We start from the raw sequence: 23,785 nt of genomic DNA on the forward strand, positions 1-23,785 counted from the left end.
CGAATGTGAACTTACGTCAAATACGTTTGTGATTTCTGAATGTCCCTGAAGGACACACCTGACCACCCAGAGTTAAAAAGATAAATTATGTTATTAGGGCCCTGGAGGCCACACTCGAACGTCAATAGTTATAGTATGAGCCCATATTTTTATAAGACCCTTCCTGAAGACGAAAGATGACTCAATTGTATCAAAATTGTTAGATGTGAGAAGAATCTTAAAGATTTTGGTAACGTATCGAAATCCGAGCAAGTCAGCTATTTTGGGCTAAAAGTTCTAATGGGCGATGTTTCTCGTCCATTCTCGGGCAGCCACAATTGTGAACCACCCCCCCAGGGGTTATTGTGCCATTTTATAGTGAGATTACAAGAGAGCGTGCATCTTTGACAGCCCCAGTGCATTGTGGGTCCCATGACAGCATCAATGTCTCTTTTGGGACGCTTGTGTGACTGACCTGTGGTACTTTCAGGTTTCCTCCATGGCAGTGCAGTAATAGTGGAGCAAGCAATTTTTTTTTTGGGGGGGGGGGTGTCATAAAGGGCCTATTTGACGCCTCTTGATCCCCTGTTTGTTTTGCGTCCGCGTGCCAGCCAGAAAGCCTCTTTCACGCCATCCATAGAGCTCTTTTTGTGCGCCCGTGGGACAAACCAAAACAACCGCCGACGAAGGCCAGAAGAGCCGATTCGGGCGTTCTTGCCCCGTCCGCCTGTGTCATTTCTGAAACGCAACTAAAACCTCACAGGAAGCGTGATTTAAAACTCATTTTTTAAAAAAGAAAACATTTGATTGCCAACTGTGGGCTGGGATCAAAGTTCCAATCTGTAAATTTCAATTTCAGTTCCACACACTTAACTAAGGTGCAAGAGTCTTGTCAAGACCGAACGATGTGCAATCAAAAGTGTTCCACGATAGCTGTGTTCAAAGGTCCAAATTCAGCAATATTTCTTCTCCCATCTCGAATAGTCACAAATCCAAATGTGGTTTTTAAAATGATTATTGCGCTTATCAGAGAACCAGAGAATGATAAGCGCAGTCCAAGATGGTCGGCTAGGGTGCGGTCAAAGGTGTGAAATCTGTACAACATATCCATTCTCGAGCAGCCTCATTTCTGCACAAATTTACTTCTTTAATCTTTGGGGGTTATCGTTTGATATTGGAGCAAGAATCCTGGTAATATTTGATAGAAAGGGAAACAATGCAAGATATTCAAGGTGGGAGGATCCAATGATCCAATCACTGATTTGTTTCTCGTCCACTTTCGAGCAGTCACGGTTCTGAAATTTAAATCAGGGTTGCTCAATGCGTCGATCACGATCGATTGGCAAAAAAAAAAAAAAAAAAAGACGTCTGCCGTATTTTTCTGATCTTTAGCTGACTGCGCATGTGCAAACGACGACACTAAGTACAGCAAAACACGCTAGTCAGCGAGTTCCCCCACCATTTTAAGCCCTCGCCTTTTTATTAAAGTAATATTATCAAACATGAGTATGGATGCCGGAGCGAAGAAGAAGACAAAAACGTATCACTTTCATACGAAATGGGAAGCGGACTTTTTTTTTTTTGTCCCCATGATGTCATTTTCGAAATGCGTTTGCCGCATCCGCCAGTGTAGTGAAATGTGGAGTGGCATTTTCGGACTGTTCATGACAAATACGACACCGACATTCCGCCGAAAAGCGAGCTGAGAATGAGAAAAGTGAACGGAGTAAAAATCCCAACTGGCCGCACAGCAGTCACTTTTCAACCGTCAGAGTTGAACAGCGAAAGCCGCCATTCGTTCCGGGTTCGTCACATCATCGTTAATAACAAGAAGTCCTTCCAAGACGGAGAGATGGTAAAAGAGGCATAGCTGATTCGTTTTTCCCACCTTATAAAAATAAGGTGGAAATATTATCTGCAAAAAAAAAAGCTCTACCGCTGTCATGGAGTACAGTTGCACGGTGTGGAAGGACAGCGGAGATTGTGAGTGTTTCTCACTGCAGTTTGACAAAACCATTGATGTGAGCTCAAATGTGCATTTTCATTCGTGTGGCGTTTAGTGAGCATCAACGGGAACTCAGATAGTTACAAAAAATATTTATAATTAATTACGTTGTGTTGTGCAACAATGGCTCATGCGGTTATGCAAAAGAATCCTCAATATACTTTGAAATAAAGATGTTTTGTATTTTTGTAGTGGGTAGATCTTTGTGACTTGGTTTATCTATTTCATTATTGGTCATTCTAAAAAAAAAAAAAAGACCCACCCCCCCATCCCCCATCACGAGAGGCTGCCTGCTTGAAAAGTAAATCTTGGGGTAAAGAAATCTGATTTAAAGCGTTTGCTTGAAATATTTTTCTGAAGTGATCGCAGTAGCTGATAATCATGTATCAAACCACTTCATATTTCTCGTCCACTTTCGAGCCGTCACTATCCTCAAGTATTTTTTTTTTTCCTCTCAATTTCAAATCGAGAATCCTGTTGATTTGACATCCATTTATGCAGCTCGTGACTCTGAGCTAAATTAAAAGGTACACGATCGTCCTCATCCAATCTCGAGCCGTCGACATTTCGGAGTGAATCTTACTCCCGATCGTTTGGGGATTCGCGCTCGTGTTCAGTCATGCCGGCGGAAGAACCCTGTTGATTTTTATTGCCGTGTGCTTGCAACAAACCTTCCCACCCGTTCTCGAGCAAGATTCTGAATTCATCCAAATTTCAGGGGAGTCACATAAGGATTCTGTTGATACGCAATCCATAATGTGCGCGCGTTATCACCGCGTCCATTCTTGAGGAGCCAAAATTTCTTTGGAGTGGATTTCGGCCCAAGTCGTGTTCATTTTGGATTCAGTTTAGGATAACTGGATTCAATCATCAAATCAATCACTTTTTGATTGTTATCCACTCTTGAGTAGCCACAATTGCGTGCATGAAAAGTTTACGTTCTTAGCAACTTTATGACTCTGTGGTTAGGTCATGCTGTTGACTTCAAAAATGTAAAATTTATGTAAGCGTTCCAGCAGCGTTTCCGAAAAGCAAACCTGTTTTGAAGCATCAGGAAGCGTCCGCGCCGCGTCGCACCCCCCCGGCTATTGTTTGAAAGCAAACACGCCGCCACTTCCTGCGGGCACCCGGTCTCGGGCCGCCGTGCTGTCGCTAGGCGCGCGTCACGGCGGGGCGCATGCGTGGCTGCTCATGTCTGTGTGCGTGTACATTCCGTGCGGCGGAGCAGGCGTGGACAGGCACAAGGCCCTTTTGCGTGGAATGCGCAAAGAGGCTACAGGTGGACTCACCTCACATAGTTTAGTCAACCAATCACAGTCAAAGTAGATTTTTCCATACGCTCATTTTTTTGTGTTCAAACTGGGAATGGCAGTAAATGTGATAGTTCGTTAGGCGTCTTTCTGTCTTTCTGGATCACGCCCAACCGCTATCGCACCAACGTCAAAAGCTAAGCAGAGCTGCAGTGTTGTCGGATGAGCCGATTTAAGGCCGACGTCAGCCGTGTACGATTGCGCCGATCCAACATAACCCAGTTTTTGTTTTGCGTTGCCTGCGCGAAGACCAAAGTGAGCCGCTATCAGGTGTCACGCGTTCCCGAAAGGGCCGCCTCCTCGCAATAAAAGTGTCACTTTCTCGCCAGACGTGTCCTAGATTGTTGCTGCGTGTTGTCGTGCTTGACGCCCCCCTCGGTTCCCCCCCGCCTCGGGCGCTCTCGTCCACCTGTGATGTAAAGTGGGTCACTAGATGGAATACTTCCCTCAAGGCTTTTGGAGGAGGAGATGAGCACAGGTTGCGCAAACCAGACAATGACGTCGTCTGACAACGTTCTTTATTGATTTTTTTTGTTTTTTTTTTTTACGCAATTTCCTTCACGATAAGACGGCTGACTCACATGAGATTTGATTTCGGGTGGTCTGTGGCGATATTTACACTGTAGAGAAGGTCCACAGTCAATTTTGTTGTACTTTACCGGAATATTGTAAATAAAGAAAATGTGTACAACTATGGGATCAATAGATGCTGTAGTATTGATAGTGCAGCGATGATCCATCCGTTTTCTTTGCTGCTTATCCTCACGAGAGTCGCGGGGAGTGCTAGAGCCTATCCCAGCTGTCAATGGGCGGGAGGCGGGGTACACCCTAAACCGGTCGCCAGGCAATCGCAGGGCACATGGAGACAAAAAGTCGCACTCACAATCACACCTAGGGGCAATTTAGAGTGTCCAATTAATGTCGCATGTCTTTCGGGATGTGGGAGGAAACCGGAGTGCCCGGAGGAAACTCACACAGGCACGGGAGAACATGCAAACGCCACACAGGCGGGGCCGGGATCGAACTGTGAGGCCAACGCTTTACCAGCTGAGCCCACCGCGCTGCCCACCTGCTTTGATTATATTCGACTATTTCAAAAAGTAACATATTTGATACAGGGATGCAATGATTAAATTGGAATAAAATGTAGACTCAGGGCAAAACGATTACTCTAAGAAGATAATTATTATTTTAAAATGGAAGATAATTATAATTTATGTATAATTTAGGTAAGCACCAATCAGTGCAATGTGTTATCATCGACTTTCGAGCAGCCCCAATTCCGATTGCATCCAAAGTCCAAACTCCCAGCGGACACTCCTTCAACCTTTGCGCCATCGTCGTCCTTTGAGCAAGTCGGCGCAAGAATCCCGTTGATTTCAGTCCGCGTCATTTTGCGGCTTCAGTTGCTCAAGCACTCGACCTGACAGGTTTGAAAGGAATGCGCCCCGCGTCGCCTCCGGAACGCCAGGAATGCGACGGCTGCATTCCCAGAACGTTTCCTCCCAAAACAATGAGTTGTTACAGAAGACAAAAGTAAAGTTTCCTGCCGCAGCTGTTGCGGACAGAATATTATATGTTGTTTTTGAAAATTGGATGACAAACAGGAAGTGAATGGCCCTGACTCAGTTATGTTTTTTTCACAGCTGTGCTGGTGAAAAGTTGGATAAATTACATTACGTTAGTAGATTTTTGCTGAACAACTTCCAGGTATGAAAGCACAGTCCCGGGTTTCCCTGAATTTCTGCTATTTGACTGTCTTTGAATGTCATTTGTGTATGAATTTTCTTGACAATTGTAATTATTATGCCAGTATTTCTTGGAACAAGTAAAATTAGCCCGTGACCTACTTGTAGAATGTCACCACTTTGTTGCCTGCAGTACAAAGCGCATTTAATACAAGCGCATATCTTTGCTTTCAGTCCACTGGATTAATGCTAATACATCATGGGAAACGCCATAGACAGGCTAACAAATAACATTAGAGTTGTGGTATTATAAACCTAATAGTGGATATTTGAATGCACACAGTGCCTGATCGCTCATAGTATGGTAACGATATCCAGGGATGTATTCTTAATCATCTGTGAAAAACATATAACACATATTAGTGCTGTATGGACAGGTTTCCAATTACGCCATCTTGTGTGTCATAGAGTTCAGAGAATACTGGTGAAGTGTGAGTTTTTTTTCTATTGTTAATTTATCCGATTGGTCTAAGGACTGTGGTGACGTCATTGGAAAATCTATCCATTGAGGAGCTGAGATGACTCCAGTTGCAGTATATCCGTACGATTGCGATATACCGTAGTTTCCGGCCTACAAGCAGCAACTTTTTTTCAACCCTGCGGTTTATGCGGCGATGCGGCTAATTTGTGCGTTGTTTTTTTTTCTAACGGCCACAAGTGGGCACTTGAGCGGAAAAGCTAAGAGCAAGACCGGAATATATGTGCCGAGGAAGTGACTTTTGCCGGCCATGTTAGTGCTGCGCTAGCGTTAGAACTGTGCTAGCGTGTTGCTGCTGTGTTACTGGCGTGTCTCAGTGATTTTTACCAATACGTTTTTTTGTTTAGTTTTTTTTAACCAGCCCTATCAGTGCAACGGTAGCGCCAGCGTTAGCGCCTCTTTCTGTGTACCGTCTTTCTTTGTAAATATCTCGTGTTTTAATGTGGGCACTTGTGGCTTTTACACAGCTGCGGCGTATGTATGTACCAAATGGTATTTCCTTTACAAATGTACTGGGTGAGGCTTATAACCAGGTGCGCTCCTGAGCCCGGGAATTATGGTACTACTCCAGGTGGCCGAGGCACGCACACTCGATTGAGAAAATGTTGTAAAACATTACTTTACATTTTAAAAAATTGTCATTGTTGTATTCTTTTTAAGTTGAATTGCTAAGTTACACAAGGCGCTAAATAGCAATTTTTTTTTAATTTTAATAATATTGCTAAAACCCTTCATTGACGTCTACTGCCCTGTTCTCGTCAGAAACATCCTCCTACCGCTTCATTCACTCCAGCATAAAAAAAAACTCATCTAAAATTACACGGAGGGTCATAGTTTCCACCGGAGTGTGTGTGGCATGGAGATTTTGCGCGGTTTTGGCGGGTGACGCGGGCGGGCTTTCCAGTCCCGGTCGCCGGCCGGCCCTACCCCGGTTGCAAAGACTTTCCAGGTGACTTTTTCACACTTTTTTTTTTTTTTCCCTTTCGATGATGCTATCCAGCTAGAACCGCCGACTTCCAGCATATGGCAAGAATACGCATTTCCCATATTTCTTTCCACGCGTCTGCTTTTGTGCCGCTTTTTAAGCGATTTGCCGGCCGATCGCCCTCATGTGTCTTCAATTACGCCACATCGCCGGGTAGCCAGAAAGCGATGTTTGTGTGTGTCTGTGTGCCTGTGTGTGTGTGTGCTTTGTTGCTAAGAATAGCGCCTTTGTGCAGCCCAGAGAGGGGATTTAGTTGTAAGTGCTACAAGTGTTCTCGTAACCTCACATTGATGCTGCCTGTGATAACGCCTCCCTCTGCCTTTAGGAATTCAGACTTTTGAAGAAACCCAGGAGATGTCCTAATTACATTCAATTAGAAAAAAAAAAAAAACAACATTAAAGAACTTTCTAGAAGTAGCAGCTACTTCTGTGCCTCTGGCTGTGGTAGTAAAATAAACGTGATGACAGCATGATGACTTTACAGTGGGGAAAAAAAAAATGGCTTTTTTCAGACTCAAACATTTAATGGATGAAGATGAATCATTTTAGACATTTTTATTAGCATGTTGTACTGGACTGCGTTATCAGGTTGCTATGGAAACCAAAATGTAAACATGAAGCAAGCACGGTAATGTTGCAAAAAAAAAAAAAACGTAAAAATATGAGCTCATTCCAGGGAATTGATACAAGTGATGTTGGATTTTCGAACTGTGTTGGACTGCGTACGTTACCGACTCAATGGGTTGCCGTAGAAATCAAACGATAATATACGAGAAGGATCAACCATTTTTCAGCCTCGACGGGCTCCGAGGAAGGCGAGGTCTGAACTTTAGTTTACAAAAGTTGGAGTACTTGCTAGAAAGACCACGTGAAAGTTACTTCAACAGACCGCTGTAGGTATTGAAAGAAGAAAGCGAGGCAATTTTCTGTCCAGAGACCTGAAGTACTGCGTTGCTGTCTTTACCTTATTGTCCTTAAAGCTCCAGTGTCATGCCTGTAAACATTCTAAAATAGCATTCTAAAATAACATTTTTCACTTCAATCTCTATACGAAAAAATAAATATGAGCGGAGAGCGCGTCATCCATCCGCAAAGTTGCGGAAGTCTCATTCGACATCCAAATGGTAGCCATATTGCCTGCAACGCCTGTTCATTACATAACACCGGGACATTCGCCATTGAAAACACGCTGTGCCACCTACTATGGGACACGCAAGCTCTTTTCAAAGAAGAGAACATCTCACAATCGAGGGAAGTGACCGGGGCAACATTACCCGATTGTTTCGAGCCATATTTAGATGATATGTGGATCACTTCTAACTAACAACAGACTCCCAGGCAGTATGTATGAGCCAGCCCGGCCAAAGCCGTCCGCCGCGGACATAATCGAGTGAAGTTACTGGGGCAATATTATCCTATTGTTTCGTTTCAAGCCATATTTAGATGATATGCGGATCACTTCTACCTTACAACAGACTCCCAGACAGTCGCGATGAGCCACCCCGGCCAAAGCTGTCCTCGGCGCCGACGGGTACATTGATACATTTAGCATCCATACGCAGATCTTTTGTTATATTTTGAGAGGATTACGCCCCCCCCCACCCCTAAGTATTGTTTTTTTTTTTAGTAGCCGTATACACACCTACCTGTCATTTGGAACCCACGAAGCTCTTGTCCTTTCCACCCGTGCAATCCATTTTTCACAACGAACCGGGTCTTTTTGAAAAGTATGAAGAGCGAATCCATCCTCCCGAGTGTTCGAACAATATCCAGCAATACAACGAGACGGCATTTTGGCTAACACGAAGGACCAAAGCGCTACCTTCCAGCACGTAAAACTAGTATAAACCGCTTGAGTGCGCTACTGCTCTGTATGTCATTTCCTGCTTCTTCTCGAAAACAAATCCCTTGGGAGGATTTTCATGGCGGGAGTTACAAAACACTGCTTAAAATCATGTTTTGTGGTGGGGAAAAAAAACGGATGGGTCCATTCCGGCTGCCTTTTTTTTTTCACGGATAACATACTAAAAATCATGCTTTTCATGACAGTGGATCTTTAATGACCAATTTATTTTGTATTTTCATTTAGCACTCAGCTGCTAACCATCTCCATCCAAACACATCAGGCAGGCTCGTTTGTCCTCAGGCAAGTGCAAAGTTGGTCCGAAACATGGAGGAGTCGAAGGTTTATGTGAATGGTGAGGGTCGGCTATGCGGCCGAGATGTTTGTTCAAGCGACGCGCTGTGTCTTGTGTCCACAGTAGCCTCTGTGTGAACAAAATCGATTCGCACAAAGTGTTCAACAAAGCTCTTCAAAAGTCTTGAAACTGTCCAGCAAAAAGTTCCCCCATGTTAGTCTCTGAAAAGGTTCCTCAAACCTCTCCAAAAGTCCCAAACGCGTCGAATGAACCTCATTGAACTTCTGCCCTAAAGTCCAACAGTTACCCAAAATAGCTCACTAATGGCTCCTCGAACTTCTGACTTCCATCAAAGGTTCACACATTGCTGAGGGTTCTTGACATTTAACATGTATTTAATATTTATTAATTCAAATCCAGCGTATGGATAGAAGGCGACCTCTTGATGTTGAACATCAGAAATGCGTTGGGTGGGCGTCTGCGGCGACAAGTAGCTTTTTGTGTCAGCTCCAGTGACGCACGTAAATAAAATGAAATAAAGAAATAAACTCTGCAAGCGTAACATTGAGTGTGGGCCAAAACAAAGACTGGATTCTACTTCAGGGAAAAGGTCAAAGTGGTTTAATTGGACTTTTTGTTGGCAGCTGCTCATACTGGACGTGACTTGAGTGTGTCACTTTTGTGGCTGCCAGCAGGGGGCAGCATCATTGCGGCAGAGGTCCTCGCACATGTGCCGCACAGACAAAACGCAAGACCTCACTTTTGTTTGTGCCACAAATAGCAACTGCTTCAAGTGCTGCTATTTTGGGGTTTGTGATGCATTTGACGCTCAGGCTGCTTGACACAGACCAACAACTCGCGGGTACAAATTCCTTGTGTGTCTTTGACATGCTTTCTGGAAGGGGAGAGGACGCCGCTGCCTCAACGGGCTGCGTTTGAAGTCCTTTGACCTCTACAGTGGCCTGTTGAGGCAGGAAAGTACAGTCAAAGCCAGTGTGGGGATCTCCTAACTTCAGTCCAAAAACCGTTATTGTTGCTGCATCAATGGGCTGCAGTAGCAATGATCTTAAGATCCTCCCCTTTCGCCATGCCCCACAAGCTTCCAAAATGGCGACGGAACAGCACATGTTTGAAATCGATTCTCTATCGTGTATTCCAGATAATATTGGGATATGTTTTTTGCCAAGTGCGTCAGACTTGTCCAAGAGAGTTCTGCAGAGGGGTCTCAACTATTTCACGCAAGGATATGTACACGGAATTAAGATTTTGGACGGAGCAGGTCGCAATGGCAGAGTTACAGCGAAACGTTGGCGATCGATGCAAAAAAAGTTTGACGCCTCACAAACTTCATATTGAAATCCAACAGGATAAAATAGTGGACTAGTTCTGCGCATGTAAAGCAGGGGGAGTACTTTTTACTCAGAAATATCACAAGTAATATCATTGTAGTCTTTATAAGTGAGTGGGTGTATTCATTTGATTTGGCTCGTAATGGAACCCAGTGCCATGTCTTAAAAGTCTGATGTGATACAAATACGCAAATACACATTTCTTTTGCATGACATGGCACATTTACGTATCGCTAACCCCGACTCTTGGGCATAAAACATTACACACTTCATCCAGCAGGTCAGTGATACACTAACAAAGTGAAAGTTGTTCTCCTGCCATGTATAAAGCACTGATAATAATTCAATCAAACTCAGAGAAGATACTTCCCCCTCACTTACATTCGAACATACAGCCTAGTGTTTGTTGATATTGTCCACATTTAGTTGTACGTGTACTCTTCCGTCAGCCTTAATCCATCGTAGACACTTTGTCAACTGTGTTTTAGGCTTTGGAAAATGAATCAACCCAGCAGGATATCTTTCATCAGAATTGCGCGTTCCCCAAGCGCATCTGAGGACCATTTTCTTCGTAACATGAACTTTTCCAAGCGCACGCTACTGACAACCGGCATTGCTTGTGGAACAATATGGCGAAAGGGGAGTGTCAAGCCAGGGGTTAAGACAATGCGGCTATCTGATTGGCTAGTGTGGTACGAGTGATTGACAGGTCGGAACGGTCCATTAAAAGCGTGAAAGGGGGACTCAGTAGGAGCTCCTCCACAGTGACACCGCGACAGGGGGGTGCTCAGTGCGGCATTTGATTGTGCTGACTAACCCCCACTTCATGCAAGTCAGTAGGGTTCCAGTTCCTTGCCGCTGCCGAACTGCTATCACCCCCCCCCTCAAGCCACTTTCCTCTTGGAGCGTGAGATTTGCTCGGCATGAGCGGACCAACAACAACAACAAATCTCAACAATTCTCACAACTGAAGAATCACAGGACGTCAGCTATTTTGATTAGAAGTCTGCTATTTTAGCGTCGTTGAGGAAGTTTGAAGACTCTCCGTAAAACAAAGTTGTGGGCTCTATTTTGGGACCGATTAATCGACGGCGATCAATTAGCCGGGATCCCGACGGGCGCGGACCTGCTAAACGTCCGCATCCCGTCAGCCTCTTAGCGCTTTGACAGCTGGCCCTGATCGAGTGCTATTTTGGGAGCGCGACGTGCGGATGCTGTCAACCGCGTGTCGGCGGGAATGTGGCGATCGCCGTTCACGCGTCCGGAACATTCGACTCGGACGTCGTGCTTTTTAAAAAAAATTCAGCATTCATTTGAATGGAAATCAGTAATTTTTTTTTCCAAAAGTGTCAAAACCCAGTTAAATTGTGATATTCCAATTAGTCAAATGTATTCAATCATTCTAAATGATAAAATTTTACATATAATTATTTCTATTGTGTTAGCCAAATGGGTAATAATTTAGTTGCCAAAGTCATATTTGAATGTTTCGGAAAACAAAAAACATTTTTTCTGTGCTGACTTAGGCAATTATGGTTAGAGTCTGATCATATATCTGTATTTTTTTTATAGACAAATATACTGTTGTTAAAGTAAAGAGTAAAATGAATTAATAATTAAAAACATTTTTCATTTTTTGAAAGAATAAAATTGCATTGAAATTTATAGCATAAATATGGATCTTATTGATTTTATTCTGCATGTATTTTTGAACGTTGTTGTTTGTAGAAACCTCATTCTATCATTTGTTTTTGTTGTGCCAATATAAAAATTCTATAATATTAGTATTTGTTTTTCATAGGTATATTACTAAATGTATAAAAATGTACTGTATATAAATTCATAAAATTTCAATATCACTATTTACAAATCCACTTTTCTAGGTCATTGTCACAATGAAAAACTAAAAATATAAATCTGAAATATAAATATATTTCCAAGTTAATGAAAAATCTAATGTTCTTTTTTTGTTTTGTTTTTTCAAAAGGCCACCGTTTAAAATATGAAATGGATGAATACATCCATTTTTTTCTTTCCTCTCACCCTGTTTTAGGACTTGCACACCATCTACTGCCACCTCTACCACATGGACGTCCTCTCACACCTCAGGGAGCACCAGCTAAGGTCTGCAATGCTAACACACAATGCTAACTATAGCTGCTAAAGCCGGTTGAGGGAAAGTATGGCCCGCGGGCCACATACGGCCCGGCCCACCTGTTATATAAATAAATAATGAATGTATAAAGAAATGGTCATTAATAAGTTAATGTGGTGGCGAGCTGGAAAGTGTTGGCCTCACAGTTCTGAGGTCCTGGGTTCAATTCCGCCTCTCCCTGTGTGGACTTTGCATGTTCTCCCCGTGCCTGCGTAGGTTTCCTCCGGGCACTCCGGTTTCCTCCCACATCCCAAAAAACATGCGACATTAATTGGACACTTTAAATTGCCCCTAGGTGTAATTGTGAGTGTGCCTGTTTGTTTCGATGTGCCCTGCGATTGGCTGGCAACCAGTTCAGGGTGTACCCCGCCTCTTGCCCGTTGACAGCTGTGATAGGCTCCAGCACTCCCCGCGACCCTTGTGAGGATAAGCGGATAAGAAAATGGATGGATGGATGGATAGTAAATTCATGATAAACTCTAAAATGAACAAATGTGAATGAATTGTTACTTTATTATTCATATAAACACACCTTAAGGCTCCAATATCTCCTAATTTCCAAAAATATTAATGAAAATATATTCACTTGTTTTTGCATTCACTATTCATTTGTATAAGAATGAGCTTTATTGGCCAATTCAATTTAATTAAATGGCAATTACAAAATTGGGCATTTTTTAATAAATATTCAAACAATTAAAAGTTTTACATGCTATAGATTGTATTGTTAAATATTATAATATAAATATTCTGTCCTCTTTAAAAATCAAATGTGCCCCTTTAAGCACAAAGTTTGCACACTCCTGCCCTAGATGCAAATTTTCTCAAAGTTGTTGTCTTGTTTGTAGAAGATTAACCCGGCAGACAGGTTTTCAAGCATGCGGCTAAAGTATGCCCGACATGTCCGGAATGTTCCCTCAGTCGCTTCGAGTCACATGATGGCAATTAATAATTACGGCCATCACTTTTGAACCTCCCCGAAATTCTAATTGGGTCCCAAATTGTGACATCAGCCTGTGATAAACTTTAAAGATGAAAAAAAAGATCATTTGAAAAGCCATATGCTTCACTTGAATGTGTTTTGGTTGTCTCCCCCCTCAGGTCCATGTGCACGTCAGCCAGGTACGAGAGACACGAGGCCAACCACATCCTCTTCTAGTGAGTACGCTCGGAACACACCGGAAGAGATGAAAAAAGGAGACGAGGTGGGGAAGGGATAATGGATTGGATCGACAACTTCTGGCCCGTATAGCTCGTGCACCTACGTCATAAAATCGCGTAAATTTTTGTTTACGTGGCCATATTGCCGGTCAAACAAAGCATTGTTCAGTGCTAAGTCGGTTGGAGACGACACGAAAATGTCTTATAGCACGACGCCCAGAGTCTTGTCCGATACTGTTAGACATTTAGGAGGTGAAAATAAACAAAGGTATGCGGAAAAATTATATAAACCCGGCATAGAGGACCCGTATTTAATGTTGAAGTCGATGTTTTCGCTGATAGGAAATTGGACTGTGAATTCGCTTCCGCTCGTCTTGGACAACTGGATCTAAATGTGGATCTGGTGAGTCAAGTCCTTGAGATTTACATGGAAGAGTTTGAAAGTGTAGAAAAGTCTGGACGCATACAAATACTTCGTTGCTGGATCTGTTCTCATCAGGAATAAATCTCACATAGTGATGAGTTAACGGCTCATGTACACGGAAACGTGTTCGGCCACACGTTAACCTTTGCCAGAATCCACCGATTTTTCCAGCTAGTATTCAATGCAAATATCAATAATTAAATAAATGACCCCTGGTTTTACACAAACTCGCATTCATTAACTATAATTGGAAAAAAAAACGAGGACGGCTTCGTCTCCACGAAACGTACACGGAAGCGATTGCAACGACACGTTAACCTCTCTGCTGCGACAGACGGTTTATTTTCTTTTTTTGAAATACGCATTGTCCTCAAATGAGCCAACTTGGCGTTATAAATACTTTTTGGCAAATTTGAGATTGAGAAGAATAATTCCTACCTGAAATGAAACGAGCGTGTGTGTATTTTGGTCGGGCACCATCCATCACGTTTAATTGTCGAAATCCATCGATATTTTCTGGTCTTTTCATCTGGTATTCCATAGAATGAATATCTTTGAATATCTGTCTCGTCTGTTGTGACAACCAACAGCACGACAGGTCTCGGGTATTGTAAATATTCTCCTCCGGTTCAATGTCTCCCACAATGTCGAGCAGCTCTGTTTGACCGGCAATATGGCGCCGTGAAAATGGTGACGTCACGTGCACGAGCTCTATAGAAGCGAAAATCCTCTCTTCTAGCCTTTCTGGTACAAAGTTTTTTAACTGCAGAGGCAGAGTTTTGAAGACACCCCCCCCCCACAGCATTATTTACTGTCATGCAAGTGTGTAATTAACAAAATAACATTATCTCTGTTAAATAGTGTTAGGGAGTTGAGTTTCAAACTTGGAATATGATATACAAGTTTGGGTTTCAAATTGGTTGTCAAGATGGAGATGAGTTTCAAACTAGGTTTAGTTTTTCAAATTATGGTTCCAAATTGGCACGGTGTAGCAGCTGCTAAACCATTGGCCTCACAGTTCTGAGGACCCGGGTTCGGGTTCGGCCTTGCCTGTGTGGCATTTGCATGTTCCCCCCGTACCTCTGTGGGTTTTCTCCGGGGACTCCGGTTTCCTCCTACATTCCAAAAACATCCAAGATTAATTGGACACTCTAAATTGCCCCTAGGTGTTATTGTGAGTCCGGGTGTTGTCTGTCTCTGTGTCCCCTGCGATTGGCTGGCAACCAGTTCAGGGTGTACCCCGCCTCCTGCCCGTTGACAGCTGGGATAAGCTCCGGCGCTCCCCGCGACCCTCGTGAGGATAAGCGGCTAAGAATGTATGGATGGATAGGTTTCAAGACTAGACTAGGCTTTCTACTTTACGTTAGGGTTTCAGATTTGGGATTCAAACCAGGGTTTGGGTTCCAAATTAGAGTTAGGGTTTCAAGATAAGGTTTGAAAGGTGTGGTAAGGGTATCCGGCTAATCCTTAAAATTTCAAATTAGAGGTTTAAGACTGGTCAAGTAGAGTTTCGGAACAGGGTTCTTTTGAAGTTTGTCTTGTTTGGGAGGTTTACAATCAAGGTTTAAGGCTACTATATGTTTTCAAAGTAAGATTGTAAACCAGAGAAAACAATTCAAACAGTCTTCTTTGACTGAAGCGTATTGCGTCTGATGACTCTTTGGTAAAAGAGCGTGACTAAAGTTGTTTTCATCTCGTTGTTCTTCCGCAGTCCCGACAGCATCGCCAGCTGTTGGTACATCTTGCTCTCTGGATCCGTTTTTGTCAAGGAGGACATGTACCTGGCCAGGTGCTGGTGAGTGTACATTAACATTCAACCTGGGCACGCATGCGCACACACACACACACACACACACACACACGCACACACACACAAGCTTATAACAATATAACAAGGCACGGAAATGACCCCAATGTGTCACATCGACACACAACTACATCAACTCAATATATGTGCGACTGTGTACGTGCGCGTGCCCGTGCGTCTATTTGTTTTTACGGCACCATCTATTGTCATGAATGGGGTTTCCAAAACTGAGGTATGCGCAGCCCTCGGGAATGTATTATTAAATTTGATTTTGAATCAATTGTTAAAAAAAAAATCCTCACAAAATGTATTTGATAATAATAATAAAACAATTTTACTATTTTCAAAACCATGGGCGCAAAAATACCCCTCGCACATTGAATATAACAAACAGTGGTGTAAAAATACACCCCACCCATTTAATTTGATGAAATTAAAAGAATTAAGACATTAAAATTAATAAATTATTATGAAATTATTATTAAAATTATTATTATTATTACAAATTATGGTACCCCTCCCATGCCCATCACCCCATCCAAAATGTAATGAACTGTATGAATGTATGTAAGAAATAAAAGTATAAAAAAACACAAGTAAGTAGCAAATTACAATTTCTGTCAAACTCAAGGCCCGGGGGCCAGATCTGGCCCGCCACATGATTTTGTGTGGCCCGCGAAGCCAAATCCAGAGTGTCAATTTCTATGATTCTTGTCAAAATCTGCACCAAAATTTCAAATTGTCACATATCATAAATGATAAAGTTGAGATATTGCAAGCATTTTTGTGTTACCAAACGTGAATAGTTCGAAAAAACACATCACCCTTGATTTCTGATTCCAAAACTAGTTCGTAAATTGCTGATGTAAATATGATGAGATGGCTAAATATTTTTGTTTCACAGTCATAACGGCCCTCCGAGGGAAACCGGAACAACCGTGTGGCCCGCGAGAAAAACGAGTTTGGCACCCCTGTCTTAAAGGAAAAAGAACCTGTCCATTATCTTGTCCAAGAAATCCGCATAACTGATTTTCCGATGTGTCTAATTTTTGTTTTAGAGTCAGTGAAGCCGGGGTGAGCTCCACGTACACTGTGAGCGTGGGTGGGGTGTGCGGGCGGCCCGTAAATGTCGTGTGGGAGTGGTTTTTGGACATGCAAAATGACCCGAGGGTGTGTGTTGGTTCGTGGTCACAGCAGGGGGTGCTGGAGCAGGTCAAAGTCTATTGCATGTGGATTGTGTGTGTGGAATGTGTAGACCTGGGCGGAACAGTGGCTGCCCATGTGTTCCTGTGCAGCCTCCCCGCCCGGAGCCTCGCCAGCACATCCCAGGCAGGAAATGAGCAACACGCACGTAGACACGCACACACGCAAAGGCGGCCGACAGACAGAGGAGTATCAAGCGGGAGACGGCGCGCACACACACACATCCTCCTCCCTGCTAAATTTTTTTTGCGGCGTAACTTCGGATCCCTTTTTTTTTTCCCCTCTCATTTGTGGATAACATGCTGGATTTCCGTTCGCTTCTCCCGGGGAATCTCGACAAGCGGACCTGTAAAATTCCCGGTCAGTGAGTTTCAAACTTTCTCTTTACCACCGCTGCCCCACTACCCACGTCACCCTCCTCCTTCCCACCGTGAGCTGTTTCAAAACTCCCTCTTTTCCCGGCGTGTTTGGTCTTGCGCGTCTGAACGGAACAGAAATTTCCATGTTTCGATCCCAACCGCCTCCCACAAGCTCACTTCGAAGTCAAGTATAAGGGCACAAACGGCAGTGATGACATTCTCAAATTTGGGAATGTTTTTCCTCATTCCAATAAAGCATGAACAACATTGTTAATGAATGTGGCGGAAAAAAAAAAGAGAACCTCACTTTGTTTTGCAAATGACTCAAAGTTAGTGCGTGCGTGTCCGTCCTTTGTTTCTGTTGCGTTTCCGCTTGGTCCCGGTAACTATGGAAACGGTCGTCACCAAATGGTCCCGCAGCTCTTTTTGGATCGAACTTTTGAGTTAGTTTTATAATGAAATGCAGATATTTTTCTCCAGTTTATCACTGCCGTCTTCCCCAATAGAAATAAGCAGAAACACTCGACTCATACATGGCCACACATAGTCTTATCATGACGGAAATTTGGCAATTCCTCACAAGTTAGCGATAATAGCCACCACCTTGTACAATAGAAATGAGCAGGATGACTCGAAATAATGTACACTCAAAAAGTCCACAACACTGTCTGTCAGTGGTTATAATGACCCGAGAGGCGTTGCCGCATTTTGGTTCTGGATGATAACCATTACATTGGACAATAAAAATCCACCAGGCGTTTTGAAAAAATCCAGATCGCCACCTTGCACTGCTGAAATCAATAAGAAATAATCCATATTTAAAGGGGAAATCCACTGGTTTGCATTAACAATGTATCCAATAGGTCATCTAATATGTACTCCATTTTGACAATGGGATGTTAAATCCTCTCTCATTTAATAGCGAGAAGATTTTTATCGACAATTACGAATTTTCAGGAGCGCTGCCATTTTCGCAAGTGACATGACATACGTGGGCGGATGTGACATGTACCGTGCCTCAACAAAGGCTCGAATACATGGACATTTAATCCCTTTAAATGACAGTATCCACTAAGAGCGCAATCCCAAACACCTATGTGGAAATCTCATGATTGCTAAAATCTGATAAGTCCTTGCCAGTTATTCATAACAGCTACCTTACACAATAGAAGTGAGCAAGACTCTGTAGAAGTCATCCACAGAGTAAGGAAAAAAAACTACAGAACGAGCACAGAAAACTTTGAAAGAATTTCATTGTCTCTTGCATCCAAACTTTTTGACATCCTCAATAGTTGTCTTTCTTCTGAACATGCTTGCACTCTGTTTCTGTGTGTGCGCGTGTGTGTGTAGCATTGGTTTCCTCGCCGCCTGTCACGGTTTATTGCCCCGTGGTACCGCACCTGTCAGTGGACCTGTCAGGACCCCCCCCCCTGTCCCCGGACCCACTTTTGAAACTTAGCCTCCCCAACCCACCTGGAACCCACCCACAGTTACAGGTTTTTTTTTTTTTTTTTTTCTTAAGAGCGGGGCTGGAAGATGGGTGGCGGTGCTGAAACTCATCACCTGCTGAAATCTAGTATTTTCCGTGCTTCTCCACAGGCTAAGTGCTTTGAGGATGATGTATACATATCTGTTTATTCTCTAGAAATGTCAGGTTGTACAGTCACTGTGATGCGCCCACACACCATCAAACTCGCAAAAGAAGCACGAAAAATCACACACGTAAAATTTGTTAGGAGTAGAAATACATAGATCTTGAAAGACGTTGCTTAGTTTGTATAGTCTTGACTAGTGTTTCCTCCAAGCTGCGCCACTGCCCAATTGCACACTTGTCGCACACTCTCAACGCATATGAAAACCGATCCAGCGCAGTGAACCACAGCCTTTTTTTTTTTTTTTTTTAAACATGGAAGCACACGGTCTTTAGCAACGAGCTGCTGCTCAGCCCTCTTCTACTTCCTAGTTTGCCCGACACCGCCCCCCTCCTCTTTTAAAGGGGTACACTCATCATTACAAACAGAACACACACCTGTAACTTTATATCTGCAGGCGTGACAGACCACACCCGTACATTTTTCAAATGTGAGTGTTTTTTTGATTGACTTGAAAAGGTTGTCAAAGATTTGGACTTTGTATCAGCAATCATCGTAGTCACACTGTTAGGTTTCGAAGACATGACGCCATCGACCTGACTTGTTTGCTCCCTAAACAGGTGACCACAGTAAATGAAAGTACATAAAATGAGAACTGGTGGATTAGGATTGGTGTCCTCTTGTTCGGTTCCGTCAAACTGCTCTTGAGAGATGGTTCGGTGTAACTATTCGGTGCTTTCCAAAAGGAAACAAATATCTGCCCTTGTTTCAGTTTCAGGAGCTACAAACGGTTTGTGTTTTCAGACGCGTCGTTAAATTACGCCTTAATGCTCCGTCCACACACAGTGCCAAGTCCCAGCGAAACTCGCAGTGAATTCTCAAAAAGATTTTTGGATGGCAAGTCATCAAATGACCAAAACTAAAACTTCTCGCCGTTTGCTTTCATCCATCCATCTTCTATTAAAATTTTAAAATGTGGTTTCAATCGCACAAAATCTCCACGACAACTTTGTGCATTTCCCCTAGAAATGACCACTTGGAAGACGAACGCAGACATTTGTTGTCTTTTCAAGTACCTTTTTTTTTGCAGAAAATTCACGTGACTTAGAAAAACTGCATTTTCTAGCAGTTTTTAGCCTCTACAAATGTGTAATTTTTTTTTTTTTTTTTTGCATTGGCATCAGTAGCTGTATAGTATGAGGAATTTGTGTGTAATGCCAAAAAATCATATTTGGCAACCATGTTCCAACAACACATAACAACAAAATCCCAAATGATTTTCAATTTTGCCTACTGTATGAGGATCAACTTATGTAGACAATTTCATTAGGATGAGTTAGTTTTTGAAGCACCGCTGGAAAAATGAGCCAAATATTCAAGATTCACACCAAAATATCAGATTTTGAATTAAGCCAGTCATCAAGCCTGGTGGCGCTCATGCCGCTTTGCTCTGTTCACTCGCAATGCCGAAAACTCGAAATTCAATTTAGCGTCATAATCCATCCAGTAAGCAAAGCTCGGAAGCGATTGGACAGAATCTCTTGGACGGGTTTGCTTGAATCTGTCACTCGCCTCACTGGAGGGTGCAGACATCGGTCACCGGCCGGCCTGACCTCCGGGAGGGGGGGGCTGATGGGTTCGCCGACAAGTTTCAAGTCCGGCGAGACCGCAGGCGTCGCTGGGTAGCCTCCGTGTCGCTCCTGGGTGGTCACCATAAATTTTAGTAGAGGGTTTCCCGTACAGGTGCTCGAGACTGAATCCGGATCTCATCGGTTGCAAGGGTCAGACGAGACCTTCAGGCGGCCACGCTCACCCGAGGGGGGGGGGCATTTCACAAATACCAAAAACTGACGAAAAGGTCTCATGATGGACTGGGAACATAATTGAGTTTTGGGTTACACTGGTTTGACTCCCTGGAGAGAGATAAGCCCCCCCAAATTCTATTTTTAAAGTGCTGTACTCAAGGCAGGAGTGTCAGTACGTAGCTTGGCGAAAACAAACCTTTGAATAATTTAACTGAAACTCAAGATTTTACACTGTTTTATGCAAAACGATGCAAACAAAAAGCTGCCAATTTCAATTGTTCATGTGTAGTCTTCTGAAAACAATGAATTTAAACTAAAAGAAAAGAGCAAGAATTTGACATTTGTAGCAGTTTTGATTCTCCAAAGTACTTTTTTTTCCCAGGCAAAAGTATCTTAAAACAAAATGTAGCGGGTAATTTTGATTGTCTGTATTGTTTTGAAGTCCGACCGCTATGAGCTAGATGTGTCGCTAGCTGAAAATAATTGAAGTATTTGACCAAATTAAAAAAACATTTACATTTTCGCATGCAAAACTCTTCAAAGTAATGTGAGTCATTTCTATCGTGCGAGTGCCGTACTCAAGCCGAGCGTCATCTTGTCGCAGGCTCAAAACAAAGAATTTGCAACTATTAGATTTTTGATGTTTTCGTTGCAGGTTTAAAGTGCACTTTTGGACATTTCTCAAAAAAACAAAAAAATCACGTCTTGCCAGTAATTTCAATGCATTCGCATGCCAAGCAGTCTGGGGTATCAGTGTGTAGTTGGGAAAACAAACGTACAACGTACATGTTTTGCATTTTTTTTGTCAGACAAAAGTACATCCCAAAAGTGTGACACAATTTTGATCGTTCACGTTCCTTTGGTGCTGATCCAAATTAGGATTGTTGAGGCACGGCGGAGGTCTGCGCTCTCCGTTCTGGCTCACTGACACGTCGGTCTGGTTTCCCAGTAGCTGAGGAGAGGACGGAATGTGGAACTATTTCAAGAGACGAGACCGTGCCGTGGACGGAAAAGTGTCAGCTCGTAATCAGGCGGAGTCGGCCGTCCCCGCGGCTCAACACACGTCCGTAATTAAAAGCGGCCAGCGGCCGCGCGCTTCCTCAGACAATGCTGAGTCGCCAGTCCAGCTCGCCAAAGGCAGCGCGGCGTATGTGTGCAATCTGTTCGCGGGGAATCCTCTGAGCACTGGTGGACGGCGAGGCGGGAAAACCGGCGGCGTGTTTATGCTGTAATTAGCTTAGCCACACGGCGACAGAGGGTTGCCATTATTTTAGGATGTGGACAAATTGTGCATTTTTTTAAAAGGCTGAAATTGGGAATGTTTGGGCTTGTTTGAGGGCTTTTCCCATGATGGCATGTTTTTGTTTGGCTGTCAGAGCGCACTTCTCGTAGTTGAATCTGTGCTTAAGTAATAGAGTACAATGGGAAAAAAATACTGGAATAAAATGCAAAAAAAAATGTAGAGTAAAAAACATTAAAATGAGAATAAAAGAATAAAAGGTAGAATAAAATAAAAATTAGAATCAAGACCATTTCTGTTGAAAAAAAAAAACAACATTATTCTTAGGAAAAAAACACTTTTTTTTCCCAAGAATAAAATCAAAAATTATTTTCAGAAGTAAAATCTTTTGTGTAAAAAATAAAATTTTTAGTAAAGAAAAAAAAACATTTCACTCCAAGAATCTAAAAAGTATAACTAGCAATGTTAGAAAAAATGATTTCCACGCAAAAATCTAATAGAATAAGAATAGCGATTTGGGCCCTCCAAATTTATTTATTAATGATTTTTTTAGGGGTAAAGAATCATTTTCAAAAATACTTTTTGTAGAGTTAGCCATATTTTGCAAAGAACAATATTTTTGTGAAAAAGTCCAAATTTTCAACTAAAAATGTTCTTGAATGACGCAGTGGGGAGGCGGGGCCTATTTTTTTGACAATTTCCCAGGGTGCAGAAGAACAAAGTTGATATCTTGTGGTTATCCACATCTTGTTTTTGTATGATATCAAATATGAACGTGCATTTTGATCGAACCCGAGATGACATCAGGGACCAAATCCATGGGACGAACACAGGGGCTTAGCTGTTCTTGCCTTCGTCTTCCTCTTCATCTTCTTTTCTTATCACACAAAGCGGACTAAAGGCAGCATTGTGCGAACGCGGCGTGACTCGCGGCCACTGCTGACACAAAGCGCTTAAGTAGTATTTCATACAACCGTACGTTGCTGCAATAAAAAAAAAATACAAATAGTGGTGCTACATCCATCCTGCCCACAAGAGCATCTGACACCACCAAGGATATATTATTGTATAATCGCGATACACTTAAAAACAATTCTACAAAAATAAAATTATCTTATTGAATTAACACTTATGAAAAGGGCAAATTTTTACTCAGGAAAATTTTTAATTTTTTTTAAAAGAAAACAGCTGTTTTTTTCAACATATAAAATATTAGTAGTATTCTGACTTTATGATGATTTTCTTAAAATGAATGTGAGTCGTATTTTTTTTTTTTTTTTAATATTTTTGTTCAAGATGGAAAGTTGACAACTTATGAGAATAATATTTTACCCGTTTTAAATCATTATTTCAATGTAAAGAAATTATGCTGGGTGATTTTGGCTCTTTTGAATATCTGTGTTTTTTTTAGTTAAGGGTGATGCAAAGGTTATAATTTTAATCATTTATAGACATCGAAGATACAATGGAAAATTTATGGAGGATTTTTCACAAGTGCTGTCAGTTATTTGTACGCAGTACAACTATTTTGTCATAACGGGACTTAAACATTTATGTTGGCAATAACACGGAAAAACCATCCAAAGAACTTTCTGGAACACATTTGACCTCTCTCAACATATTAAGAGTCCAACTCACACTCAAGGTCACATCTTGGATCGGGTCTTCTCTAAGGATGTTGAAATTCTATCGATTTTCCGGGCAGGGGTTGCAAATTTGCAACAGGTTTAATATAATTGAAAAAAAGAGGGTTAAAAAAGTACTTTAGACTTACAAGAAGTCGTTCTTTTTTCAGGAAACTCTTTTCTCACTTATTTAACCAAAAAGCATTTTTTTTTTTAACTTAAATCTGATGAGTCTTGCGTTTTTTCCCCCACAAAAGACTTTTTCCTCTTGAATCTGACTTCCCTAATCATGTCTCTCTTTTTTTTAAATCACAAATATTTTTTGTCAAAACAATTCATTTTAGACAAAAAAAACACCCCCTTACACCTTAAGAATTCCTGTCGGTGTCCCAATTCTTTCATCCAAATACATATTTTTTTTT

The 23,785-nt window shown here is 42.3% G+C and overlaps 1 protein-coding gene across 4 annotated transcripts in view; it reads left to right on the top strand.

The window, feature by feature from the left end:
- The window catches only part of rapgef6 (Rap guanine nucleotide exchange factor (GEF) 6), a 72,339-nt gene that overhangs the window by 686 nt on the left and 47,868 nt on the right, over positions 1-23,785 (top strand). For all 4 annotated transcript variants that reach the window (XM_061803881.1, XM_061803883.1, XM_061803882.1 and 1 more), the window contains exons 2-4: positions 12,046-12,116; positions 13,249-13,305; positions 15,444-15,527. In XM_061803881.1, coding sequence (XP_061659865.1) covers positions 12,046-12,116; positions 13,249-13,305; positions 15,444-15,527 — 212 coding nt within the window. The remainder of the gene's footprint in view (positions 1-12,045; positions 12,117-13,248; positions 13,306-15,443; positions 15,528-23,785) is intronic.

The sequence above is a fragment of the Syngnathoides biaculeatus genome, chromosome 18, assembly GCF_019802595.1.
Source record: "Syngnathoides biaculeatus isolate LvHL_M chromosome 18, ASM1980259v1, whole genome shotgun sequence".
NCBI classification, from domain to species: domain Eukaryota; kingdom Metazoa; phylum Chordata; class Actinopteri; order Syngnathiformes; family Syngnathidae; genus Syngnathoides; species Syngnathoides biaculeatus.